Source organism: Staurois parvus, unplaced genomic scaffold (genome assembly GCF_062004578.1).
Source record: "Staurois parvus isolate SC_StPar_1 unplaced genomic scaffold, SC_StPar_1.0 ptg000920l, whole genome shotgun sequence".
Lineage (NCBI taxonomy): Eukaryota > Metazoa > Chordata > Amphibia > Anura > Ranidae > Staurois > Staurois parvus.
Window position 1 is genome coordinate 420,580 of NW_028318716.1, and position 21,120 is coordinate 441,699.

The 21,120-nt window shown below is 45.8% G+C and overlaps 1 protein-coding gene across 1 annotated transcript in view; it reads right to left on the reverse strand.

Annotated features, from left to right (window-relative positions):
- Positions 1-6,337: 6,337 nt before the first annotated feature.
- The window catches only part of P4HTM (prolyl 4-hydroxylase, transmembrane), a 91,901-nt gene continuing 77,118 nt past the window's right edge, over positions 6,338-21,120 (reverse strand). Inside the window, exons 6-9 of the mRNA XM_089656616.1 lie at positions 20,867-21,052; positions 18,723-18,813; positions 16,199-16,322; positions 6,338-14,168 (exon numbers count right to left, since the gene is read on the reverse strand). Of these exons, the coding sequence (XP_089512742.1) occupies positions 13,954-14,168; positions 16,199-16,322; positions 18,723-18,813; positions 20,867-21,052 (616 nt within the window). The 3' untranslated portion in view covers positions 6,338-13,953. The remainder of the gene's footprint in view (positions 14,169-16,198; positions 16,323-18,722; positions 18,814-20,866; positions 21,053-21,120) is intronic.

Here is a 21,120-nt window from a genome sequence, read left to right on the forward strand (position 1 = left end):
CTGCTCCGTGTCTTTGCTAAAAAAAAATCCCGATATGTGTAAATTAATTGGTTTACGTGAAAGTTATAGCGTTTACAAATGGCGGTATATATGCTGGAAATTTTTTTTCATTTTATACTAGTAATGGCAGCGATCAGTGACTTATAGCGGCACTGCAGCGGTCATTCTGACACTGGGGGGGAACTGAGTTGGTGTCACTGACATCTCCAGTGACACTAATACAGTGATCAGTGCTAATAAAAAGCACTGACACTGTACTAATGGCACTGGGCAGGAAGGGGTTAAAACCGGGGGCAATCAAAGGGTTAACTGTGTGTGTTTTACTAGGGAGACATGCTGTGCAGAGAAATACACAGCAGCATGTCCTTGCTGACAGGAGAGAGACCCGTGTGGATTACACAGAGGTCTCTCCCCTGTCAGTTCTACATGGTGATCGCTGGGTGCTGGCGGAGAATCTCTGTCCGGGACCCGGTGATTAACATCCCTATTGCCAATGGTGGCGCGGGTAGTTTGGCACGCACGCACCCCCCTACCCAGAAATGCAAATCACACACATACATATATATATATACAGTGGGGATCGAAAGTTTGGGCACCCCAGCTAAAAATTTGTATTAATGTGCATAAAGAAGCCAAGGAAAGATGGAAAAATCTCCAAAAGGCATCAAATTACAGATTAGACATTCTTATAATATGTCAACAAAAGTTAGATTTTATTTCCATCATTTACACTTTCAAAATAACAGAAAACAAAAAAATGGCGTCTGCAAAAGTTTGGGCACCCTGCAGAGTTAATATCTTGTACTGCCCCCTTTGGCAAGTATCACAGCTTGTAAACGCTTTTTGTACCCAGCCAAGAGTCTTTCAATTCTTGTTTGAGGTATCTTTGCCCATTCTTCCTTACAAAAGTCTTCCAGTTCTTTGAGATTTCTGGGCTGTCTGTCACGCACTGCTCTTTTAAGGTCTATCCATAGATTTTCAATTATGTTGAGGTCAGGAGATTGTGAAGGCCATGGCAAAACCTTCAGTTTACGCCTCTTGATGTAATCCCCCGTGGATTTCGAGGTGTGTTTAGGACAGGGGTGGGCAAACTTTTTGACTTGAGGGCCGCAATGGGTTCATATATTGGACCCGGGGGCCGGACCAAGTGTAGATGAATGATGTGTATGTGTCATCCATAGTAAGTATAGTAATATTCCCCCATAGTAAGCATAGTAATTCATCCCCCATATAGTAATTAATTCCCCATATAGTAATTCATCCCCCATATAGTAATTCATCCCCCATAGTAATTCATCCCCCATATAGTAATTCATCCCCCATAGTAATTCATCCCCCATAGTAATTCATCCCCCATAGTAATTCATCCCCCATATAGTAATTCATCCCCCATAGTAATTCATCCCCCATATAGTAATTCATTCCCCATAGTAATTCATCCCCCCTATAGTAATTCATCCCCCCTATAGTAATTCATCCTACATAGTAATTCATCCCCCCTATAATAATTCATTCCCCATATTAATTCATCCCCCATATTAAGTCCCCAAGTCCCCCCTGTGTCAATTCACTTACCTTTGCTCCGCGCGTTCCTCTCGCCGTGTTCCCGCGCCGTTCCGGTGTAGCATGAAAATCTGTCTCCTATGAGGATCTGTCCCCCTCAACGTATTTGCGCATGTGCCAGTTTCAGGCATTAGCAGCCGATCGGCGATCTCCGGCACATGCGCAGATACGTCGAGGGGGACAGATCCTCATAGGAGACAGATTTTCATGCTACACCGGTCTTCAGGGCGGACTGTGAGAGGAGCCTAGCGGGAGCCTAGCTCTGTGGGCCGGATTAAAAGGTCCGCCGGGCCATATACAGCCCGCAGGCCGTAGTTTGCCCATTGCTGGTTTAGGATCATTATCCATTTGTAGAAGCCATCCTCTCTTTAACTTCAGCTTTTTCACAGATGGCATCAAGTTACCATCCAAAATTTGCTGAAATTTTATTGAATCCATTTTTCCTTCTACTCGTGAGATGTTCCCTGTGCCACTGGCTGCAACACAACCCCAAAGCATGATTGATCCAACCCCATGCTTAACAGTTGGACAGAGGTTCTTTTCATTAAATTCTGTGCCCCTTCTTCTCCAAACGTACCTTTGCTCATTTCGGCCAAAAAGTTCAATTTTAACCTCATCGGTCCACAGAACTTGTTTCCAAAATACATCAGGCTTGTCTATATGTTCATTTGCAAAGTTCAAACGATGATTTTTGTGGTGAGGACGTAGAAGAGGTTTTCTTCTGATGACTCTTCCATGAAGACCATATTTGTACAAGTATCTGTTTATAGTGGAATAGTGTACCACAACTCCAGTGTCTGCCAGATCTTTCTGGAGGGATCGTGCAGTCAAACGTGGGTTTTGAATAGTTTTTCTCACAATCCTGCGAGCTGTTCTGTCTGATATTTTTCTTGGTCTTCCAGATTTTGCTTTAACTTCCACTGTTCCTGATGACTGCCATTTCTTAATTACATTCCGAACAGAGGATATTGACATCTGAAAACGCTTTGCTATCTTCTTATAGCCTTCTCCAGCTTTGTGAGCATCAATTATTTTCAGTTTCAGTTTTCTAGACAACTGCTTAGAAAAACCCATGGTGCTGATTGTTGGGGCAAGGTCAGATGAGTCCGGGCATTTAAAACCTTTGAGATTGACATCACCTGGTCTTCCCAGACGATGATTGAGAACAATCCATGACACTGGCAGGTCTCAGCTTGGCAAAGGGGGCAGTGCATGCTATAAATTCTGCAGGGTGCCCAAACTTTTGCAGATGCCATTTTTTGTTTTCTGTTATTTTGAAAGTGTAAATGATGGAAATAAAATCTAACTTTTGTTGACATATTATAAGAATGTCTAATCTGTAATTTGATGCCTTTTGGAGATTTTTCCATCTTTCCTTGGCTTCTTTATGCACATTAATACAAATTTTTAGCTGGGGTGCCCAAACTTTCGATCCCCACTGTATGATTTTGCGCAGCCCTGCCGCCCTGTAGCAGTAGTTCAGCTATAGGGCAGCAGGCAAGCAGTCAATGATATACTCAAGGGTCAAACATGGAGCAAATCACAAAAATTAGTCAGGGTTTGCATGCACTTTAACCCTTTTGCCACCGGAGCTGTTTTTTTGCATAGTCTTTTTTTTTTAAGTTAAACAAATTTTTCTTTTCTAAAGTATATAAGCATAGAAACAGGTGAATTCTGTACATCCAATAATTTATACAATTAAACATTTGTTTTTTTTACACTTTAAACATTTTCTGAAAGCAGGCACACTGGGGAATAAAATAGCAGTTGCTCCATTTTTTTTTTTTTTAATGTCACATGATATTAGCTCTCCAGTTTATGAAACACAAAATGTCAGTAAAAAATACACTAAAGTTAAATCTACGGTAGATAAAAGCAGTAAATTGCCCATTTTTGGTAAAATATAAAAAGCTGAGACCGCGTCAAGTAAATAGATACCAAACATGTCAAGCTGCAAAGTTGCGCACACCTGTGAAATTGCAAAAAAAAACATAGAAAACTCTGGTACCCAAATTCTCCATAGGGGACACTTAAAACTCTTTTCCAAGTTATCACTTTAAAGTTAAATGCGAATTATAGTCCCCTAGAATTATTCTCACTCCAGCGTTCCTGGTGATGCATCATATGTGCGGCGCAATTGATGTTTACATACACATGCTTGCCCTATGCTTTTATATATGGGGTGTGTATGGTGGTAACGTGATGTTTTAACTTTTTAATTATTACTTTTATTTATTTTATACAATTTTTTATTTTTACACTTTTTTTACTTTTCTGCTATCCCAAGGGGCTTAACATACCCCCTATGTGGCAGAATGAAGCATGGGCAGGCGACAGGTCATCTTTATGGAGAAATTGGGGGTCTATTAGAAATACCCAGTGGGGGCGGACTGACAGTTTGGAAACTTGGGCACTGCCCAAGAGCCCAGGGTCAGTAGGGGGCCCCATGAGATGCCACTGCTACCTTTTTCATAGGCTTTTTTGAGTTTTGGGCAAGGACACAGAGGCCCCATGATCCCTATTGCCTGGGCGCCCCATGAGTTGTCAGTCCGCCCCTGATACCCACCTTTGCTGCAATGGTCTCTCGCTGGTGCCGGCATCTTTTCCCTGGCTTCTTCTGGGTGCCAAACTTCATCCTTCTTGATTGGCCGGTACAGGATGATGGGGCAGGATGAGTCATTCGTCCCGCTACTCTGGCACTATAGAGAGGCAGGTGGACGAGTTCACACTTTCCACCTCATCCAATCAGAGGAAGTCTTGTATTCCTTGATAAAAACACAAGGCTTCTCCTGAATGATGACTGACTTGTCACGGATGATAGAATGACTATTTTGTTCAGTCAGCAGACGGGAAGTTACATTTGCTACTGATGGAACCAGCACACCGCTTGCATCAGGGCTGATGGCTCTTGAGAGGAGTACGGAGGCGGGTAGCTCTGATGTTTTCAGGAAGCTATGCACAGCACCTTGTAGTGGCCGAACTACCAGGTTGCAAACCAGGTCCCGGCGGTCCACTATCATGGGGGGGGGGGGTCCAAGACACCCATGTCTGGGGCAGTGTTAACAGACACTTTTCTCCTGCCTGTTGACAAGAGTAAAGTGCCTGTAAAAACATCCGTGTCAGTGGCTTTGGACTGCGCTGGCTCACACAATGAGGAAACGGAGGTGATTGGTGAGTATCTGGACTTTTGCCACTAACTACTCATACTGACAGCACAAATTCTAGATTTGGTCCTGGAGGAGGATGCAATGTGGCACTCTGGAGGTACCATGTTAGTACCTCCAGAGTGCCCCCTTATATCCTCCAGAATGCCGCCTTCCTTCCTCCAGAGTCCCCCTCTAGTATATGTAAGGGGCCACCCTGGAGGTACTATCTTAGTACCTCTAGTGCTCCCCCTTACATCCTCCAGAGTGCCCCCTTATATCCTCCAGAATGCCGCCTTCCATCCTCCAGAGTCCCCCTCTAGTATATGTAAGGGGCCACCCTGGAGGTACTATCTTAGTACCTCTAGTGCTCCCCCTTACATCCTCCAGAGTGCCCCCTTATATCCTCCAGAATGCTGCCTTCCTTCCTCCAGAGTCCCCCTCTAGTATATGTAAGGGGCCACCCTGGAGGTACTATCTTAGTACCTCTAGTGCTCCCCCTTACATCCTCCAGAGTGCCCCCTTATATCCTCCAGAATGCCGCCTTCCTTCCTCCAGAGTCCCCCTCTAGTATATGTAAGGGGCCACCCTGGAGGTACTATCTTAGTACCTCTAGTGCTCCCCCTTACATCCTCCAGAGTGCCCCCTTATATCCTCCAGAGCACCCCCTTAAATCAACCTCCAGAGTGCTGCCTTTCGTCCTCCTCCAGATTGCCCTCTTAGTACTACTGTACTAAGTAAGCACTCTAGAGGCACTAAGGGGACACTCTGGAGGATGTATGGAGTACTCTGTAGGCACCAAGGGGCACTTTGGAGGATGTAAGGGGGCACGCTAGAGGAACTCTGGAGGATTCAAGTACCACCAGAGTTCCCTCTTACATCTTCCAGAGTGCCCCCCTAGTAATAGGTCAGCGGTGGAACTACCAGGATTGCAAAGGTCGCATTTGCAGCCCTGGCATTCTGCCACCATTGGGGTACCAAAGACCGCAGGAAGGGGTTCCGCTGCAGAAAATGTGAAGGGGGCCCGCTGCAGGACTGTAACAAAGAGATACGGGACCAGTGGGAAGGGCCCTGGGCTTAAAGTGAAGCGCTCTGGGACTGATGGAAAGGGCCCCTGGATGGGGATCAGGGGAGGCTGTCATGGTTTCTTCCCCTAGGGCCCTGAAGAGTCTGGTTACACCTCTGGCACCCTGCCTAGCTCCTGCCAACAATCATGATCTGCCTGCATTGCATAGCAATTAGCTCCTGCCAACAATCATGATCTGCCTGCATTGCATAGCAATGCACAGACACCCAGTGATGTTGGATATAGGAGGGTATGAGGAGTATTTGTATCTTTGTGTTTTACTAATTCTGGTTGGTAGCCGTTTCATTATTCTGTTGATTCTACGTGAAATAATCATCATAGTAGTTTCTTCTATCTTTGGGGACCAAAGAGATCTAGTGGAGGGAGTGTGTAACCAGTGACAGGATCTGAAATAAGCTATGTTATGAAAATAAACAAATGTCATTAGCATGTTGAATAGAAGGGAAAGGAAAGGCCCAGGAAGACAAATATAAGCAGATTAAACTTCATCTTTAATTAGTGATGGACATAAAGAGATCAAAAAAGTAACAAACATTACAAGCCATAGATATGTAAACAATGTTTATTTCACATTAATCTGACAGTGACACAACAGTATGTACTAAACAAAGGACTACATAAAGTGAAATCGGTGCAAATAAATAACAATTCATCTCTTAACAGAACTTTGTAGCACAAACAACCTGATATGTGTAAACAGTAAAGTAGGAAATGGCGGTGGGCAGGTGCAATTCATTCACAGAGGTTGGGCTTCAAGCATCACATTTGCAGAATATTGCACTTTACGAGCATCAGTTTGATTGGACGGTGCGTCTGTGTGAACTGTACAAAGGGTTCACGTTTGGACTGCAAGAGAATCTTTGTTTACAGTACAGATGGGCAGCCATGTCAGACTATACCATGGAACCGTCACCAACACGCACTTTTGAAAGCGTCTTAAAGCAGACCGCCATGTTGTAAAGCGTTGTTCTAACATAAACCCATTAGAACTACTTATTGCATATGAGCATTAAATCCTATCAGTATCTGGCCAGAAATCTCAACATTCCACTCACCTCATTTACCTTGTTTGATTCTTATGCCGGCCATACATGGGTCAAAATTAGACCGATTTTTTGGCCGAAAATCAGACCTAAGAATAATCGGTTGATTTTCGCTCTGTTAGTGGGTCAATGGCACCGGCCGATTTTTGCGGTTCCTCCCCTATTTGGTGATTGTGCATTTTGGAAGATTCGTGAAAAACGACTGATTTTCGACTCAATGATTTTCAAATCGTACGATCGTTTTTCCGAAAAGAATATGCGTATGAGCCGTGACCTGGAAGGAACAGAAGTTTCGCCTGTTATATGGGGTGAACTTTATGACTCGTTCGGCCGATTTTCTAAATCATTGATGGCACCATTGGATTACGGAGCGAATTAATTTTCGATTTTTGGACGAAAAATCGTTCGGAACCAGGGGCAGACTGACCATTTGGAAACTCGGGCACTGCCCGAGGGCCCGGGGTCAGTAGGGGGCCCCATGAGATACCCCTGGTACCTTTTTCATAGGCTTTTTTGAGTTTGGGCAAGGACACAGGGGCCCCATGATCCCCTATTACTCGGGGGCCCCATGAGTTGTCACTCTGCCCCTGTTCGGAACCATGTATGGCCTGCATTATACACACCCCACCTTCCAAAAAAAAAAAAAAAAAAAAGATCGGCTCCAGCATTTAATACTGTTAAAAGTAAACTGAAACTGAAGCCTTGATATGTGAATCAGTCCCAGTGCTTCGGATTTTTAAACCAGTCCAGGCAAATCACTTTTGTCTTAGGCCTCTTCTGCATGGGTGGTGGTAAAAACATGTGGTTGGGAGGGTGACATGGGATGGGATTTAGTATTTGTTTTTTAAACGTTTGGTGAAAAAGAACTAAACCAGACTGGAGGATATTAGTGCCGGGCCAGTCATACATTGAAATGTCCTGATTGTATTGCACGATGAGCTAAAGTGTACCTGTCATGCACAGAAGTCCTGCACTTATAGTGATGAGACTGCAGCAGGAAATGGACATACGATCGACTCATTTCCAGAGTTTGATGTTTTCACCAAAAGCATCAATCAAACGTTGCTACAGCACATCGATCTGTATATGTTCTATAAAAGTGGACCTGCGCTCTTCAGTATAAAGAGTAAGAGAGGGGCTAACGTGGGGACCTTTGTGGAGAAGATGCTGCTGCAGACTACCTGCAGTGCTGCTGACACAACTTAGACATTTGGTCACATGATCCCTACCGAATGGGAAGGGCAAGAGATATGAATTCAGCGGAGATCATGTGACCGAAGGTTTGGGCTTACTGTGACCGGGGAAACCTAGACCAGCATCTCTCCAGGATAGGATTCTCACTCCGTCAGTCTTGGTAACAGAACGATAAATGATTATGTCAGCGTAGGTCGATTTGTACTAAAGTTGGGGTGAAGATGGTCCAAGAGGATTTGTGTCCATAAAGGCTGTGTTAGAGAGCTGGAACTAGGGGGGTGCTGGGGTGAGTTGCACCATCCAGATTTTAGCTGTGCTTACCCCCCTACCCTGGTCTCTGAGAATGCATGTGCCAAGCTAGTGCAGAAAGCTGATGTCAGCAGGCACTCTGATGGGGACAATCCATGTAAGGGGGCACTCTGATGGGGACAGTCCATGTAAGGGGGCACTCTGATGGGGACAGTCCATGTAAGGGGGCACTCTGATGGGGACAATCCATGTAAGGGGGCACTCTGATGGGGACAATCCATGTAAGGGGGCACTCTGATGGGGACAATCCATGTAAGGGGGGACTCTGATGGGGACAGTCCATGTAAAGGGGCACACTGATTGGGGCACTATGATGGGGATAACTGATCATATGTAGGGGGAATGGTAACATGGACCCTGATGTAAGGGGACACTTTGATGGGGACACATAAAAAAAAGTTGTAGGGGCACCTGATGTAAGGGGACAAGCTGATGGGAACCCGACTTAAACGGGGACTCTGATGAGGACTCCTGATGTTAAGGGGGACTCTGATAGGGACATCTGATGAAAAAGGGGTACTCTAAAGGGGACACCTGATCTAAGGGGGCTTTCTGATGGGACACCTGATCTAAGGGGGCACTCTGATGAGGACACCTGATGTAAGGGGGCACTCTGATGAGGACACCTGATGTAAGGGGGTAATCTGATGGGGACACCTGATCTAAGGGGGCACTCTGATGGGGACACCTGATCTAAGGGGGTACTCTGATGAGGACACCTGATGTAAGGGGACAAGCTGATGGGAACCTGATATAAAGGGGGACTCTGATGAGGACTTCTGATTTTAAGGGGGACTCTGATAGGGACATCTGATGTAAGGGGACAGTTTAATAGAGACACCTGATGTAAGGGGGTACTCTGATGGAGACACCCGATCTAAGGGGGCACTCTGATGGGGACACCCAATCTAAGGGGGCACTCTGATGGGGACACCCGATCTAAAGGGGCACTCTGATGGGGACACCCGATCTAAAGGGGCACTCTGATGGGGACACCCGATCTAAGGGGCACTCTGATGGGGACGCACATATAAGGGGGCAAGCAGATGGAAACCCGATATAAAGAGGGACTCTGACGAGGACTCCTGATATTAAGGGAGACTCTGATAGGGACATCTGATAAAAGGGGGCACAGGTTCTGTTAATCATCCTATTCTAATGAGAGCCTAATAGATCATCCGCAAGGCAACTAGGGCAGAAGCCTAGTGCCAGGTGGACGTCCTGGGGGCCCAGCTACTACCTTTATGCTCCTGCAATAAAAAAGGGTGATTGCACAATTTTTTGACTTTACAAAGGATGATCCACAGGTAGGTAATTGGTATCAGATGGAGTGGTTTGTGCCCTTACAGACAGTGCAGATGGGGTGGCTTCTCTATGCCTATGGCAATACTTATCCATGTCAATCGAACAGATTATGGTGAAGCCAAAGCTGCCACCTTGCCTTGGACACCCATTCTTCCTTAAAGGACAAGTAGGGCCAAAGCTCTTCTGTGCACTTACTTCTGCACTTCTGTGACCCAGATTCAGCTGACAACAGGCTAAAGTCCACTGCTGGTGGACATCACTCAGCCGGTCCAAACTCCAGAGGCATCCTGACTTTGATGTCGGGATCCACCCAGATCCATGCGCCACTGAGAGCCTGAGCGGTGCCTGTCCACAGTCTGGACAGTCACCACCCTCTGATCACTGAAGACTGAGAACTGCGCAACCAGCAGTCATGTGGTCGCTCAGTTCTTGATCTTAGAGACAATGGGGTGCAGATGCAGCATGGGATTGATGCTGCATCCACCTAGGTGAGTATGTAGATTTGTTTGTTTCAAAGCCATATTTCTCTTTTAACCACTTCCTTACCAGGCCAATTCTGACACTTCTCTCAAATTAAAAAAAAAAAACATTTTTTGGCTAGAAAATTAATTAGAACCCCCAAACATCATATATTTGTTAAATAATAAATTAGCCCTAAAGAATAAATTAGTGGCCGCTGACATTTTTTATGCCACAGGGTATTTGCGCAATGATTTTTTGGGAAAAAATACACTTTATTGGATTAAAAAAAAAACAATAACAACTCAGTTTTTTTATAAAATAGGAAAGATTATGTTATGCCGAGTAAATAGATACCCAACATGTCACTCTTTAAAATTGTGCGCCAAACTACGGTGCGTAAAAATCTCCATAGGTAACACTTTAAAAATTTCTACAGGTTACCAGTTTAGGAAATCTAAACCTAGAATTATTGCTCTCGTTCTGACGTTAGCGCCAATACCTCACATGTGTGGTTTGAACACTTTTTACATATGTGGGTGTGACCTATGTATGCTTTCACCACTGCGTGTGAGCACGGGGGGGGGGGGACAGGGGCACTTTATAAAAAATGTTAAATGTTTTTTTTTTTTTACACTATCTCCTTAAAAAAAAAAAAAAAGATCACTGTTATTCCTATCATGAGGAATGTCAATATCCCGTGATAGAAATAAGCAGTGACAGGTCCTCTTTATGGAGAGAACTGGAGTCAATAAGACCCCACATCTCTCCTCTGCAATGGAAAGCATTATATTAAAAAACAAAGCATCACTCTAATGCTTTTTAAAAGAAATGGCCTTGTTAACATTAGGCCGGAATCAGAAGTGACGTAATGACGTCACTCCGGTCCTCCTAGGCCGTAGAGATCAGTGGAGGCCATCTTTCCTTCACTCATCTCCATGCCCGGCTGCTGCGATCACCTGGATGATCGGTGAGCCCAAGAGGGGGGCATTTCTAAAAGTGATCCAGTGGCGTATCCACTGCCAGGATCACTTTTAGCAGAGAGGGAATCACCGGCTAAAAAAAAAAAAATACTTTGGTTATGGCACATTGCTGCAGCCATCACCCCGGTATTCCACTTCCAACCCAGGACGTCTTTTGACTATGGCCTGGTTGGGAAGTATCCATTTCTTGTTACGGAAGTAATAAGCAATAACCAAGCAGGGTTCTAAGTGTTGGGGGAGGACACTTATGGACTTTTCATGACCAGTGTGGTCCTTAATCATACAAGGTTTTATGGCTGCCACAACCTTATAGTAGAGCTCTACCCAATAGTTTCTTAGAGGGAACTTGCATATATTCCTATACACCTTGACCCTGATATCTCTTTCCTGGCTCTAGTCATCTGCTCACCTCTGCTTGAGAATGACACCTGACCACTTGTGGTAATATTGAACCCTATAGTAGAGCTCTACCCAATAGTTTCTTAGAGGGAACTTGCTAATATTCCTATACACCTTGACCCTGATATTCCTGTCCTGGCTCTAGTCATCTGCTCACCTCTGCTTGAGAATGACCTGACTACTTGTGGTAACATTGAACCCCATAGTAGAGCTCTACTCAATAGTTTCTTAGAGGGAACTTGCTAATATTCCTATACACCTTGACCCTGATATCTCTGTCCTGGCTCTAGTCTTCTGCTCACCTCTGCTTGAGAATGGCACCTGACCACTTGTGGTAATATTGAACCCTATAGTAGAGCTCTACTCAATAGTTTCTTAGAGGGAACTTGCTAATATTCCTATACACCTTGACCCTGATATCTCTGTCCTGGCTCTAGTCATCTGCTCACCTCTGCTTGAGAATGACACCTGACCACTTGTGGTAATATTGAACCCTATAGTAGAGCTCTACTCAATAGTTTCTTAGAGGGAACTTGCTAATATTCCTAGACATCTTGACCCTGATATCTCTGTCCTGGCTCTAGTTATCTGCTCATCTCTGCTTGAGAATGACACCTGACCACTTGTGGTAATATTGAACCCTATAGTAGAGCTCTACTCAATAGTTTCTTGGAGGGAACTTGCTAATATTCCTATACACCTTGACCCTGATATCTCTGTCCTGGCTCTAGTCTTCTGCTCACCTCTGCTTGAGAATGACACCTGACCACTTGTGGTAATATTGAACCTTCTACTAGAGCTCTACCCAATAGTTTCTTAGAGGGAACTTGCTAATATTCCTATACACCTTGACCCTGATATCTCTTTCCTGGCTCTAGTCATCTGCTTACCTCTGCTTGAGAATGACACCTGACCACTTGTGGTAATATTGAACCCTATAGTAGAGCTCTACTCAATAGTTTCTTAGAGGGAACTTGCTAATATTCCTATACACCTTGACCCTGATATCTCTGTCCTGGCTCTAGTCTTCTGCTCACCTCTGCTTGAGAATGACACCTGAACACTTGTAGTAATATTGCACTTGCACAAAGACAATAAATAAAGTTTTGTGATATATGTAGCACACACAACTGTTTAAATAAATAAAGCTATCTGATTTTTGATACTTCAGCTTATATAGTGTCCTGAACATGCCTTTTTCTGATATGGAACACCATGGCAATATTAAAGTGCACCTGTAACTCATAAACCGTGCAGGCAGCCATCTTGTGGACTGAACTAATACTGAACCTAGTGACATCACCATGGTATTTCACATCACACGCCATGGCAATGCCACCAATTCCTTGCTAACAGGACGCATTCTTTAAAAGCTGATCTCACCCACAAAATGGCTGCCTGCTTAGTGACCGATACTCGTTAAAGAGTCAGTTCACCCAAAATTGACATTTTTGAGGGTTTTTTTTGGTGGGTAATGACAAGCTGAATGACGCAGCCATCTATGTGGCTTCAGAGAAAAAAGCCTCCCCAATGCAGTTCTGCCTTTCCCACCACACCTTGGCAGTTCCATTTTCCAAAGTGGAACTAAATCCATCGATTTCCCAATTTCCCAAAACAGTTGCATTCAAGGCATGCTGTGATTGATAACTGTCACAGTTGCTTGTGCTCTCAACCAAAACAGCCAAACCATCAAATATTTGGTGTCATAACTGATCACATGTGCAGCACCGAGGCAACTGCAGATCAAACAGAGGCCAAGATGGCAGCTTCCTTGGCTGTAAAGGATAGGAGGGTTTAGTTCTGCTTTAATAGAACCAAAACAAAAACCAGTAGGAAGAATGTGACCTTCCTGTAGCTGCTGTGATGGGTGGGCAGAGCTGGGAACTCGAGCACAGATATGTATCCACCAGAGTCCCCAGAAGACACAAAAAGCTGGTGGGTGCTTAAAACCCGCCAGCATCTCCCGAAAGCTGGAATATCAGTTTAGGATGGACTGACCCTTTAAATCAGCACAGCCACTTTCATCTGAATGCATATGAATGCCCTGATGTCATCTTTAATAAATAGACTTTGTTCTCTTTGTACCATGATGTAGATAAAATAAATAAATAAATAAATATGTGTCTCTGTCTCATACTAAAATAAAACCACTAAGCACTGATTGGCCAGCTCTGGGAATCTCTTTCCCATGATGCAATTAAAAAGGGACACGAGAAAGTGTCCACTGTCTTACGTAATCCTTAGTGCTCAGTCAACCTCTCTCATACCACCAGAGCCAACGGTGGTACGTTCCATGCACCCCTGCAGCACGGGATGGCTCTTCCCGATTTGGTGCGTACATGCAGTTTGCGTTATCCAATCCTCACAAACCTGAAAGAGGAACAAGAAGCGGAGGACACTGAAATGACCGGGCAAGTGATGGTGGAAATCTACACCTTCATCTAACCCTAGCTGGGCTGCTCTCACGGTCATAGGTCAACGTGCATGTCCCTATAAGACTTGTCCACGGTCCACTCCTGTTTCTCACTGTCATCTTTGGCATAGCGAGCCATCTCCTGCTGGAACCAGAGCTGGCGGGTCTTGTTGGGATCCACATTGATCCAGTTGTTGGCGATCCATTTGGTGCCTTCTGTCACCAGGCAGCCTCCGTGTAGAGCAAAATCGTCCACATCTCCCACCCAACCTGATGGAGGAGACAAACTGTGATTAGTGTTGAAGAAAAATTAAAAATGAATATTGTTTTAATTGGTTGATCTGTTAAAATCACTAAATATTACCAATTAACACCTTTAGCTTTTTACCATTCAATCACAGAACAGAACAAAGATCGCACATGCTCAGTAGCGTGTATCCGGGTCCACTACTGAGCATGTGGGAAGGAACGGTGGCCATCTTTGATGTTGGAATTCCATGTTGCTGTACCATGTGATAGGCTGTGTTACCTCTGGATGTTTGTAAGTGCTTAGACTTAAAGTGATTCTAAATGCTTAATTTTTTAAATAACAAACATGTCTATACTTACCTGCTGTGTGCAGTAGGTTTGCACAAAGCAGTCTGGATCCTCCTCTTCTCAGCACTTCTGGCCCCTTCCTCCTGTCGGGAGCCCCCACAGCAAGCAGCTTGCTATGGGGGCACCTGATCATGTACATTCCCCAGCCGCTGCACCGTGTGCCCACGAGCCATGGCTCGGCTCTGCCCCCTCTCTCTTCTCATTGGATCACTGGCTGTGATTGACAGCCATTGAGAAGAGGGAGTCCCCGAATAGCCAAGACTCCAGTGCACATTGCTAGATCGAGAGGGGGTGAGTATCAGGGGGCGCTGGGGGGGGGGGGGTGGATGCTGCACAGAGAAAGCTTTTATAGAATGCATGAAGTTAAAAAACCTTCAGCCCTTAAAACCACTTTAAATAAATTCCTTTTTATGGATGGTTTTATGCTAGGTAGATTGCCTCTTTTATCATATGTGCATCAGTCCTGCCCAGCTAATTCCCAGTGGTGCAGCGGTTCCCTGCAAGTTGTAGTTGTATATGGTGACAACTGACAGCAAATTTCTGGTGTCTCTGTGGATGAATGGAGGCTGGAGAGAGCGCCCTTTCCCTGGGGGGAATTTCCTTATGGGCATGTGGCCACTCTTATATGGAGGGTCGCTTATCTTGCCTGAGGAGCTCATCCTATTTTGTCTCTATTTATTCTGTCTTATTGCACCGTAGTGACCCTGTACTACTTGTGGGGGGGTGATGAAGATTTTTTTTTTTACACTGATTGCTTTTACACCCATAAAGGCTGTAAAAGCAATCATTTCTCCTTCTCTCTGGCTGTATTCTTGCAGCCATTGAGAACTACTGAATGAGCTGTGATTGGTCACAGCTTGTCACATGGCACAAGGCTGTTGTGAATGGCTTTGTACCATGTGACATCTGTGATCATTCACAGATTTCACACGTAGTAAGCAATGATGTCAGAAGTGACATCTTGCTTACTACTCTGCATGTGATCACCGATTGGCCAATCAGTGATCACACGATCGGGACCTCGCACAGAGGTCCCGTACGACGATCGGTGTTCCACTGTGTCCGAAGGACACAGCGGGCACTGGATCGCGGTGCTGCGCGTTCCCAGGGAGCGCGCACAGTCTAAAATGGCGGGTGCCATTTATGAACGGCAACTTCCACCGTCCTGCCATTTATATATAGCTGGACGGCAAGTGGCTAAAGTGGAGCTCCAGGCTCCTACCCAAAACTTCAAAGTCAGCAGCTGCAACTACTGTAGCTGCTGACTTTTAAAATAAGGACACTTACCTGTTCAGGGATCCAGCGATGTCTTCACACGAGCCAATTCTTCATACGGCTTTGGGTGCAGGTGCTACCATCTTAAGCGAGGGAAATCAGCAATGAATCCTTGCGGCTTCACAACCGGTTTCCTACTGCGCATGCACAAAGCGCACAGTCTTCTGGGACCTGTAAAGTGTACCAGAAGGCTGCAGGGAAAGGAATGGGGGGCTGAACCTCTGCCTTAAATGACCGCGGGTACCTGTCAAAACCAGGTACCCACTCCCCCCCAAAAAGTGCCAAATGTGGCAGTGAAGGGGTGGGGGGTGGGGGGTGCAGACAAGTGGAAATTCCCCTTTTGGGTGAAGTTCTGTTTTAACATCAGCAAGTAGCTAATGACATCACGTGTTTGTACATCTGTTGGGTGTAATATCACAATGGGGTACCTTTTCCATCTGACAGATAATTGTACCAGAAGACAGCTGTTCCTTGCCGGGGTTTAATTCTCAGGTTCCCCTTGTCACAATGTTTCCTTGTATCTCTCAGATCAATATCATTCTGGATTAAAGACTGAAACAAAATAGAAATAAAATTATAGCAGCAAAGGAAAAAAAAAGTCAATTTTCAAGTCTCATTCTGTCTAAAAAGTAGTTCTAGATGATTCTGTTGTGTTGAATGTTGAATAGTGTCAAGGGCCACCCGAACAAACAGAAAGAAACTCTATGCACTCCAATGGCGTCACATGGATCCCGATTTATATCAAAGCCATCACCATGAAGTCCCCGCATTTGGGACCCCTGCTATTGGGAAGTCCCACAGGCAGAGGGCTTCGCGGTATTTGCTTCAATATACTGGGATCCGTGTGATGCTCCTGGAATGCATAGAGTTTCTGTTTGTGTGTTAGAGCACAGAGGCTCCCTGATTCACCTGCACCCAGCACAGAGATCGGAGCAGACGTAACTAGGCTTGGGGTGGAGGAGAATGTTTCTATCTAAGGACCACCCGAACCTACAGTTGGGAACACACATTGCCAGCTGCAGACGCAATAATATAAAAGAAAATGAAGGATCCAGCAGGGAGAGGGAGACCCCTTTGTTATGGTTGCAGTGGTGGGCACAGCTGAGAACTTTGCCACTTTGTGCAAAAAAGGGGTCCCCCTATCACATCCGGGTTCTCTAGATCATACCAGAAGCTTTTTTCACATCAATGTCCCTTCGCCTTGAGCCCTCAGCCCCCCCCCCTTTTACATTAGACTTCTCAGTCCCCCCCCTTACATCAGAGTCCTCAGCCCCCCCCCCTCCTTACATCAGAGTCCTCAGTCTTCCCCCCTTTGACATCCAGAGTCCTTAGTCTTCCCCTCCTTTCACATCAGAGTCATCAGACCCCATTCCACTCTCTTTCACATTAGAACCCTACCTTCCAATCTTCACCACAGTGTGAAAAGTATACCTTATGACGTCGCTCCAAGCTATGGATGGGAGGAAAAAGACCACCCCACTGGCAAGTGAGAAGAAGGGAGCATGAGTCTGAGCGATTCCAGTGTCAGCCAATGCAAGTGAAAGGATGAATGCTGCTCAACCAACCCCAACAGTCCAATGTTGAGGAATGGCCTCAGCTGTCGTTCTGGCCATGCCCACTGAGGTGTTTCACCCCGCCCACCAGGGTGAAACGCATCAGAAGCCATGGCCAGAATGGCGGCTGAGGTCATTGCTCAACATTGGACTCCTGGGGTTGGTTGAGCAGCATCCATCCCTTCAGTTTCACCACACCATGGCTAGGAGGGCAACAGGTGGAACAGGTATAGACTGAGACAGATTTCCATCCTCTTTAGAATTCAGGGACAACTCTGAATGCCTCTTGCCCTATCTTAGGAGTCCAATGTTGAGGAATGGCCTCAGCTGCTGTTCTGGCCATGCCCACTGACATGTTTCGCCCCGCCCACCAGGGTGAAACGCATCAGATGCCATGGCCAGAAGGGCGGCTGAGGTCATTGCTCAACATTGGACTCCTGGGGTTGGCTGAGCAGCATCCAACCCTTCACTTTCACCACGGCGTGGCTAGGAGGGCAAGAGGTGGAACAGGTATAGACTGAGACAGATTTCCTTCCTCTTTAGAATTCAGGGGCAACTCTGAATGTTCCTGCCCTATCTTAGGAGTCCAATGCTGAGGAATGGCCTCAGCAGCCGTTCTGGTCATGCCCACTGACGTGTTTCGCCCCGTCCACCAGGGTGAAACGCATCAGAAGCCATGGCCAGAAGGGCGGCTGAGGTCATTGCTCAACATTGGACTCCTGGGGTTGGCTGAGCAGCATCCAACCCTTCACTTTCACCACAGGGTGGCTAGGAGGGCAAGAGGTGGAACAGGTATAGACTGAGACAGATTTCCTTCCTCTTTAGAATTCAGGGACAACTCTGAATACCTCTTGCCCTATCTTAGCATCATGTGTTTCTATGGAGCTGGCGGCTGGCCTGCCATCACCATGGAAATGCACAATGTTGTGCAAAACCACAGGATGCAGCACAGCATCCCAAGCTGTCACAGCAACCCATTTGTGAAATGCTGATTTGAACCACATGTCCTGTCCAACATGACCCCTCCCCACTAACCTCCTTTGTTGACTTCCTAAATTCATAAAAGCTAAAAGAAGTCCTAATCTTTTCCCCAGGATCCCACAGGGGATGTTAATGTGAGCAGATGCCTAGGCATTTAGGCATGTGATCTCTCCTGAAGAGAAGAATTACCCCCTTCGAACTCTGAGTCTCTCTTTTAGCGGAGATCACATGACTATGATGCCTAAGCATTAGGTCATGTGACTGCATGCATTGAGGTCCAGCAGCCATTTTTGTTGGAAATTTCTGTTAGCTTTTGTGATTTTTACGGAGAAGAATGGGCAGGTTAGTATAGGGCAGAGAGAAGAGGACGGGTGCATTTTGAAATCAAGATGTTCCTCTCCTCAAAGAATTCACTCACCATCTCTTCATAGGTCCGGTTATCAGCCACTGGAAATGTGGTCTCTCCTCCCTCAGTAACATTGTTCAGGTAAAAAAGGACGGTCACATACCTACAAATGAAATCATTCGTGTCGTTGATATAACATATGGTCAGGTTAAGGTCTGACTATAATTCATAACCGCACAGTGATGTATTCACTTCAGCTCCCTCAAAGCTTTTATAACGGTTATTCTTTTTCAAAGAGAACCTGTCACAACTGAGCAAACCTAAGATGAGAAATCAGATACAGTGCATGTCGCTAATTTGAATAAATCACATTGTGTGTAATGTGGGGGTAGCTTTCTGCATAACATTTAAGTAATTGAGATACTGCACACCTGTAATCTTCAGCAGGGCTGGGACAAGGAGGGGGCACGAGGGGCAGCTGCTCGGGTGCAGAGGACTACCATGGCACTGCAACACATGTGTGTTCCAGATCAGTGGGGGCAACTAGGGGATCATGGCCTCCCTTCTACTGGGCAGCAGCTTTCTGTCTGCTTTGTCACACCATGCTCCAACATGCCCACACTCCATCCCCCTTGCTTCAACCACCCACAGCCGACATGAAAAACACAGCACATACACAATCACTCATGCACCCCCCCCAGCTGCTAGAAAACAAGCAAATGACCATGCATACACAGTGCACCCTCAATGCCAACTATAGGCAGCCGGAGTATGGTGGGGAAATGGGTGGATGCAGGGCAGTACACCCATCTGTGCCATGCGTTAGGTCAGCCTTTCTCAACCAGGGTGCCCAGGCACCCTGGGGTGCCTTGAGGTTTCTTCACAGGTGCCTTGGCAAAATATCTAAAAATTGCCCAAAACTTGGATCCATGCCAGCAGGTGGAACAAGCCTGCCTTTTTAGTTACACAAAGTCACAGATTTTCATTGTGCACCATTATGACCTTCTAGCTGCCGGCTTCCTGACAACCAATGACATCATCAGTTGATAAGGAGGGTGTCAGCTGCCTGCACAGCATCCTAGTTTAACCCTCCCCCGCCCCTTTCCATCAGTGCTGGGGTCACATTAGCTCAGTGATGGAGAAAAACTGAGGGAGAAGAGAAACAATGGAATACTAGTCAGTACCAGTGTACAAAATTTTATTTGCTTTGGAAGAATAAATCACCTCTAACGTTGGATGTCCTACATGTGTGGATGTTGCTGCGTTTATATAGAGAATAGTTTTTCACAGTTTAGAATGGGGTGCCTCGGGACTGTCCATAATTGTAAAGGGTGCCTCAGGACTGTCCATAATTGTAAAGGGTGCCTCAGGACTGTCCATACTTTTAAAGGGTGCCTCGGGACTGTCCATAATTTTAAAGGGTACCTCGGGACTGTCCATACTTTTAAAGGGTGCCTTGGGACTGTCCATACTTTTAAAGGGTGCCTCGGGACTGTCCATACTTTTAAAGGGTGCCTCGGGACTGTCCATAATTTTAAAGGGTACCTCGGGACTGTCCATACTTATAAAGGGTGCCTCGGGACTGTCCATACTTTTAAAGGGTGCCTCGGGACTGTCCATACTTTTAAAGGGTGCCTTGGGACTGTCCATACTTTTAAAGGGTGCCTCGGGACTGTCCATACTTTTAAAGGGTGCCTCGGGACTGTCCATACTTTTAAAGGGTGCCTTGACTGAAAAAAGGTTCAGAAACACTGCGTTAGGTAAAGGGGGTAGCTCAATTCTGCATCATTACCCTGGGCGAGCCTGTCCCGGCATTGATCTTTAGTTCAGGGCCACTTAAAAATGTTACCCTAAACACAGAATTCTCCTTCTTCCAGCCATAGGGAGACGTTCAAACCCCAGGACGCCCTAGTGGCCTATTGGTTAGTCTTGCTGGAGCTCTCTATGCTCAACTCACCTGGGGTACCACCCGTGGGCAGGAAGATTGTCACCCACACCCTCACTCCATGTGGACATTGTTCTTACCCTGAAAAGGACTTCCAAGCTGTATTTTTGTTCTTGGGTTTAGATTTAGTTTAAGAATCTCACAATAGCAGTATGCAGAATATTTACTCAGGAGACTTTTTTTCAAAACACTAAGTGATGCCACCACACAGTTTCAGGGTTTTCTAATCCCTCCCAAGAAAATAAAGCTGGCATGTCAAGCCCTAGCTTACCGACAGGAGGTTTCAAAAGCAGCCGTTTCATTGGTTATTACTTTAGTGTGGGTGCACGCCGTCTCAGGAAACACGGGTCCGCTGTCCATGTGGGCATGGTAATGACCGCCCTTGTTGTACCTCACCACTTGTAGAGGCTCGCTGTTCTCCACCACATCTGGGGGCAAACGGGTCAACTTGATGACTCTGTGGAGCAGTATGCAATAAAAAGATTAAAGAGGAATTAAGAGCAAACAAACAAAAAAAAACAACAT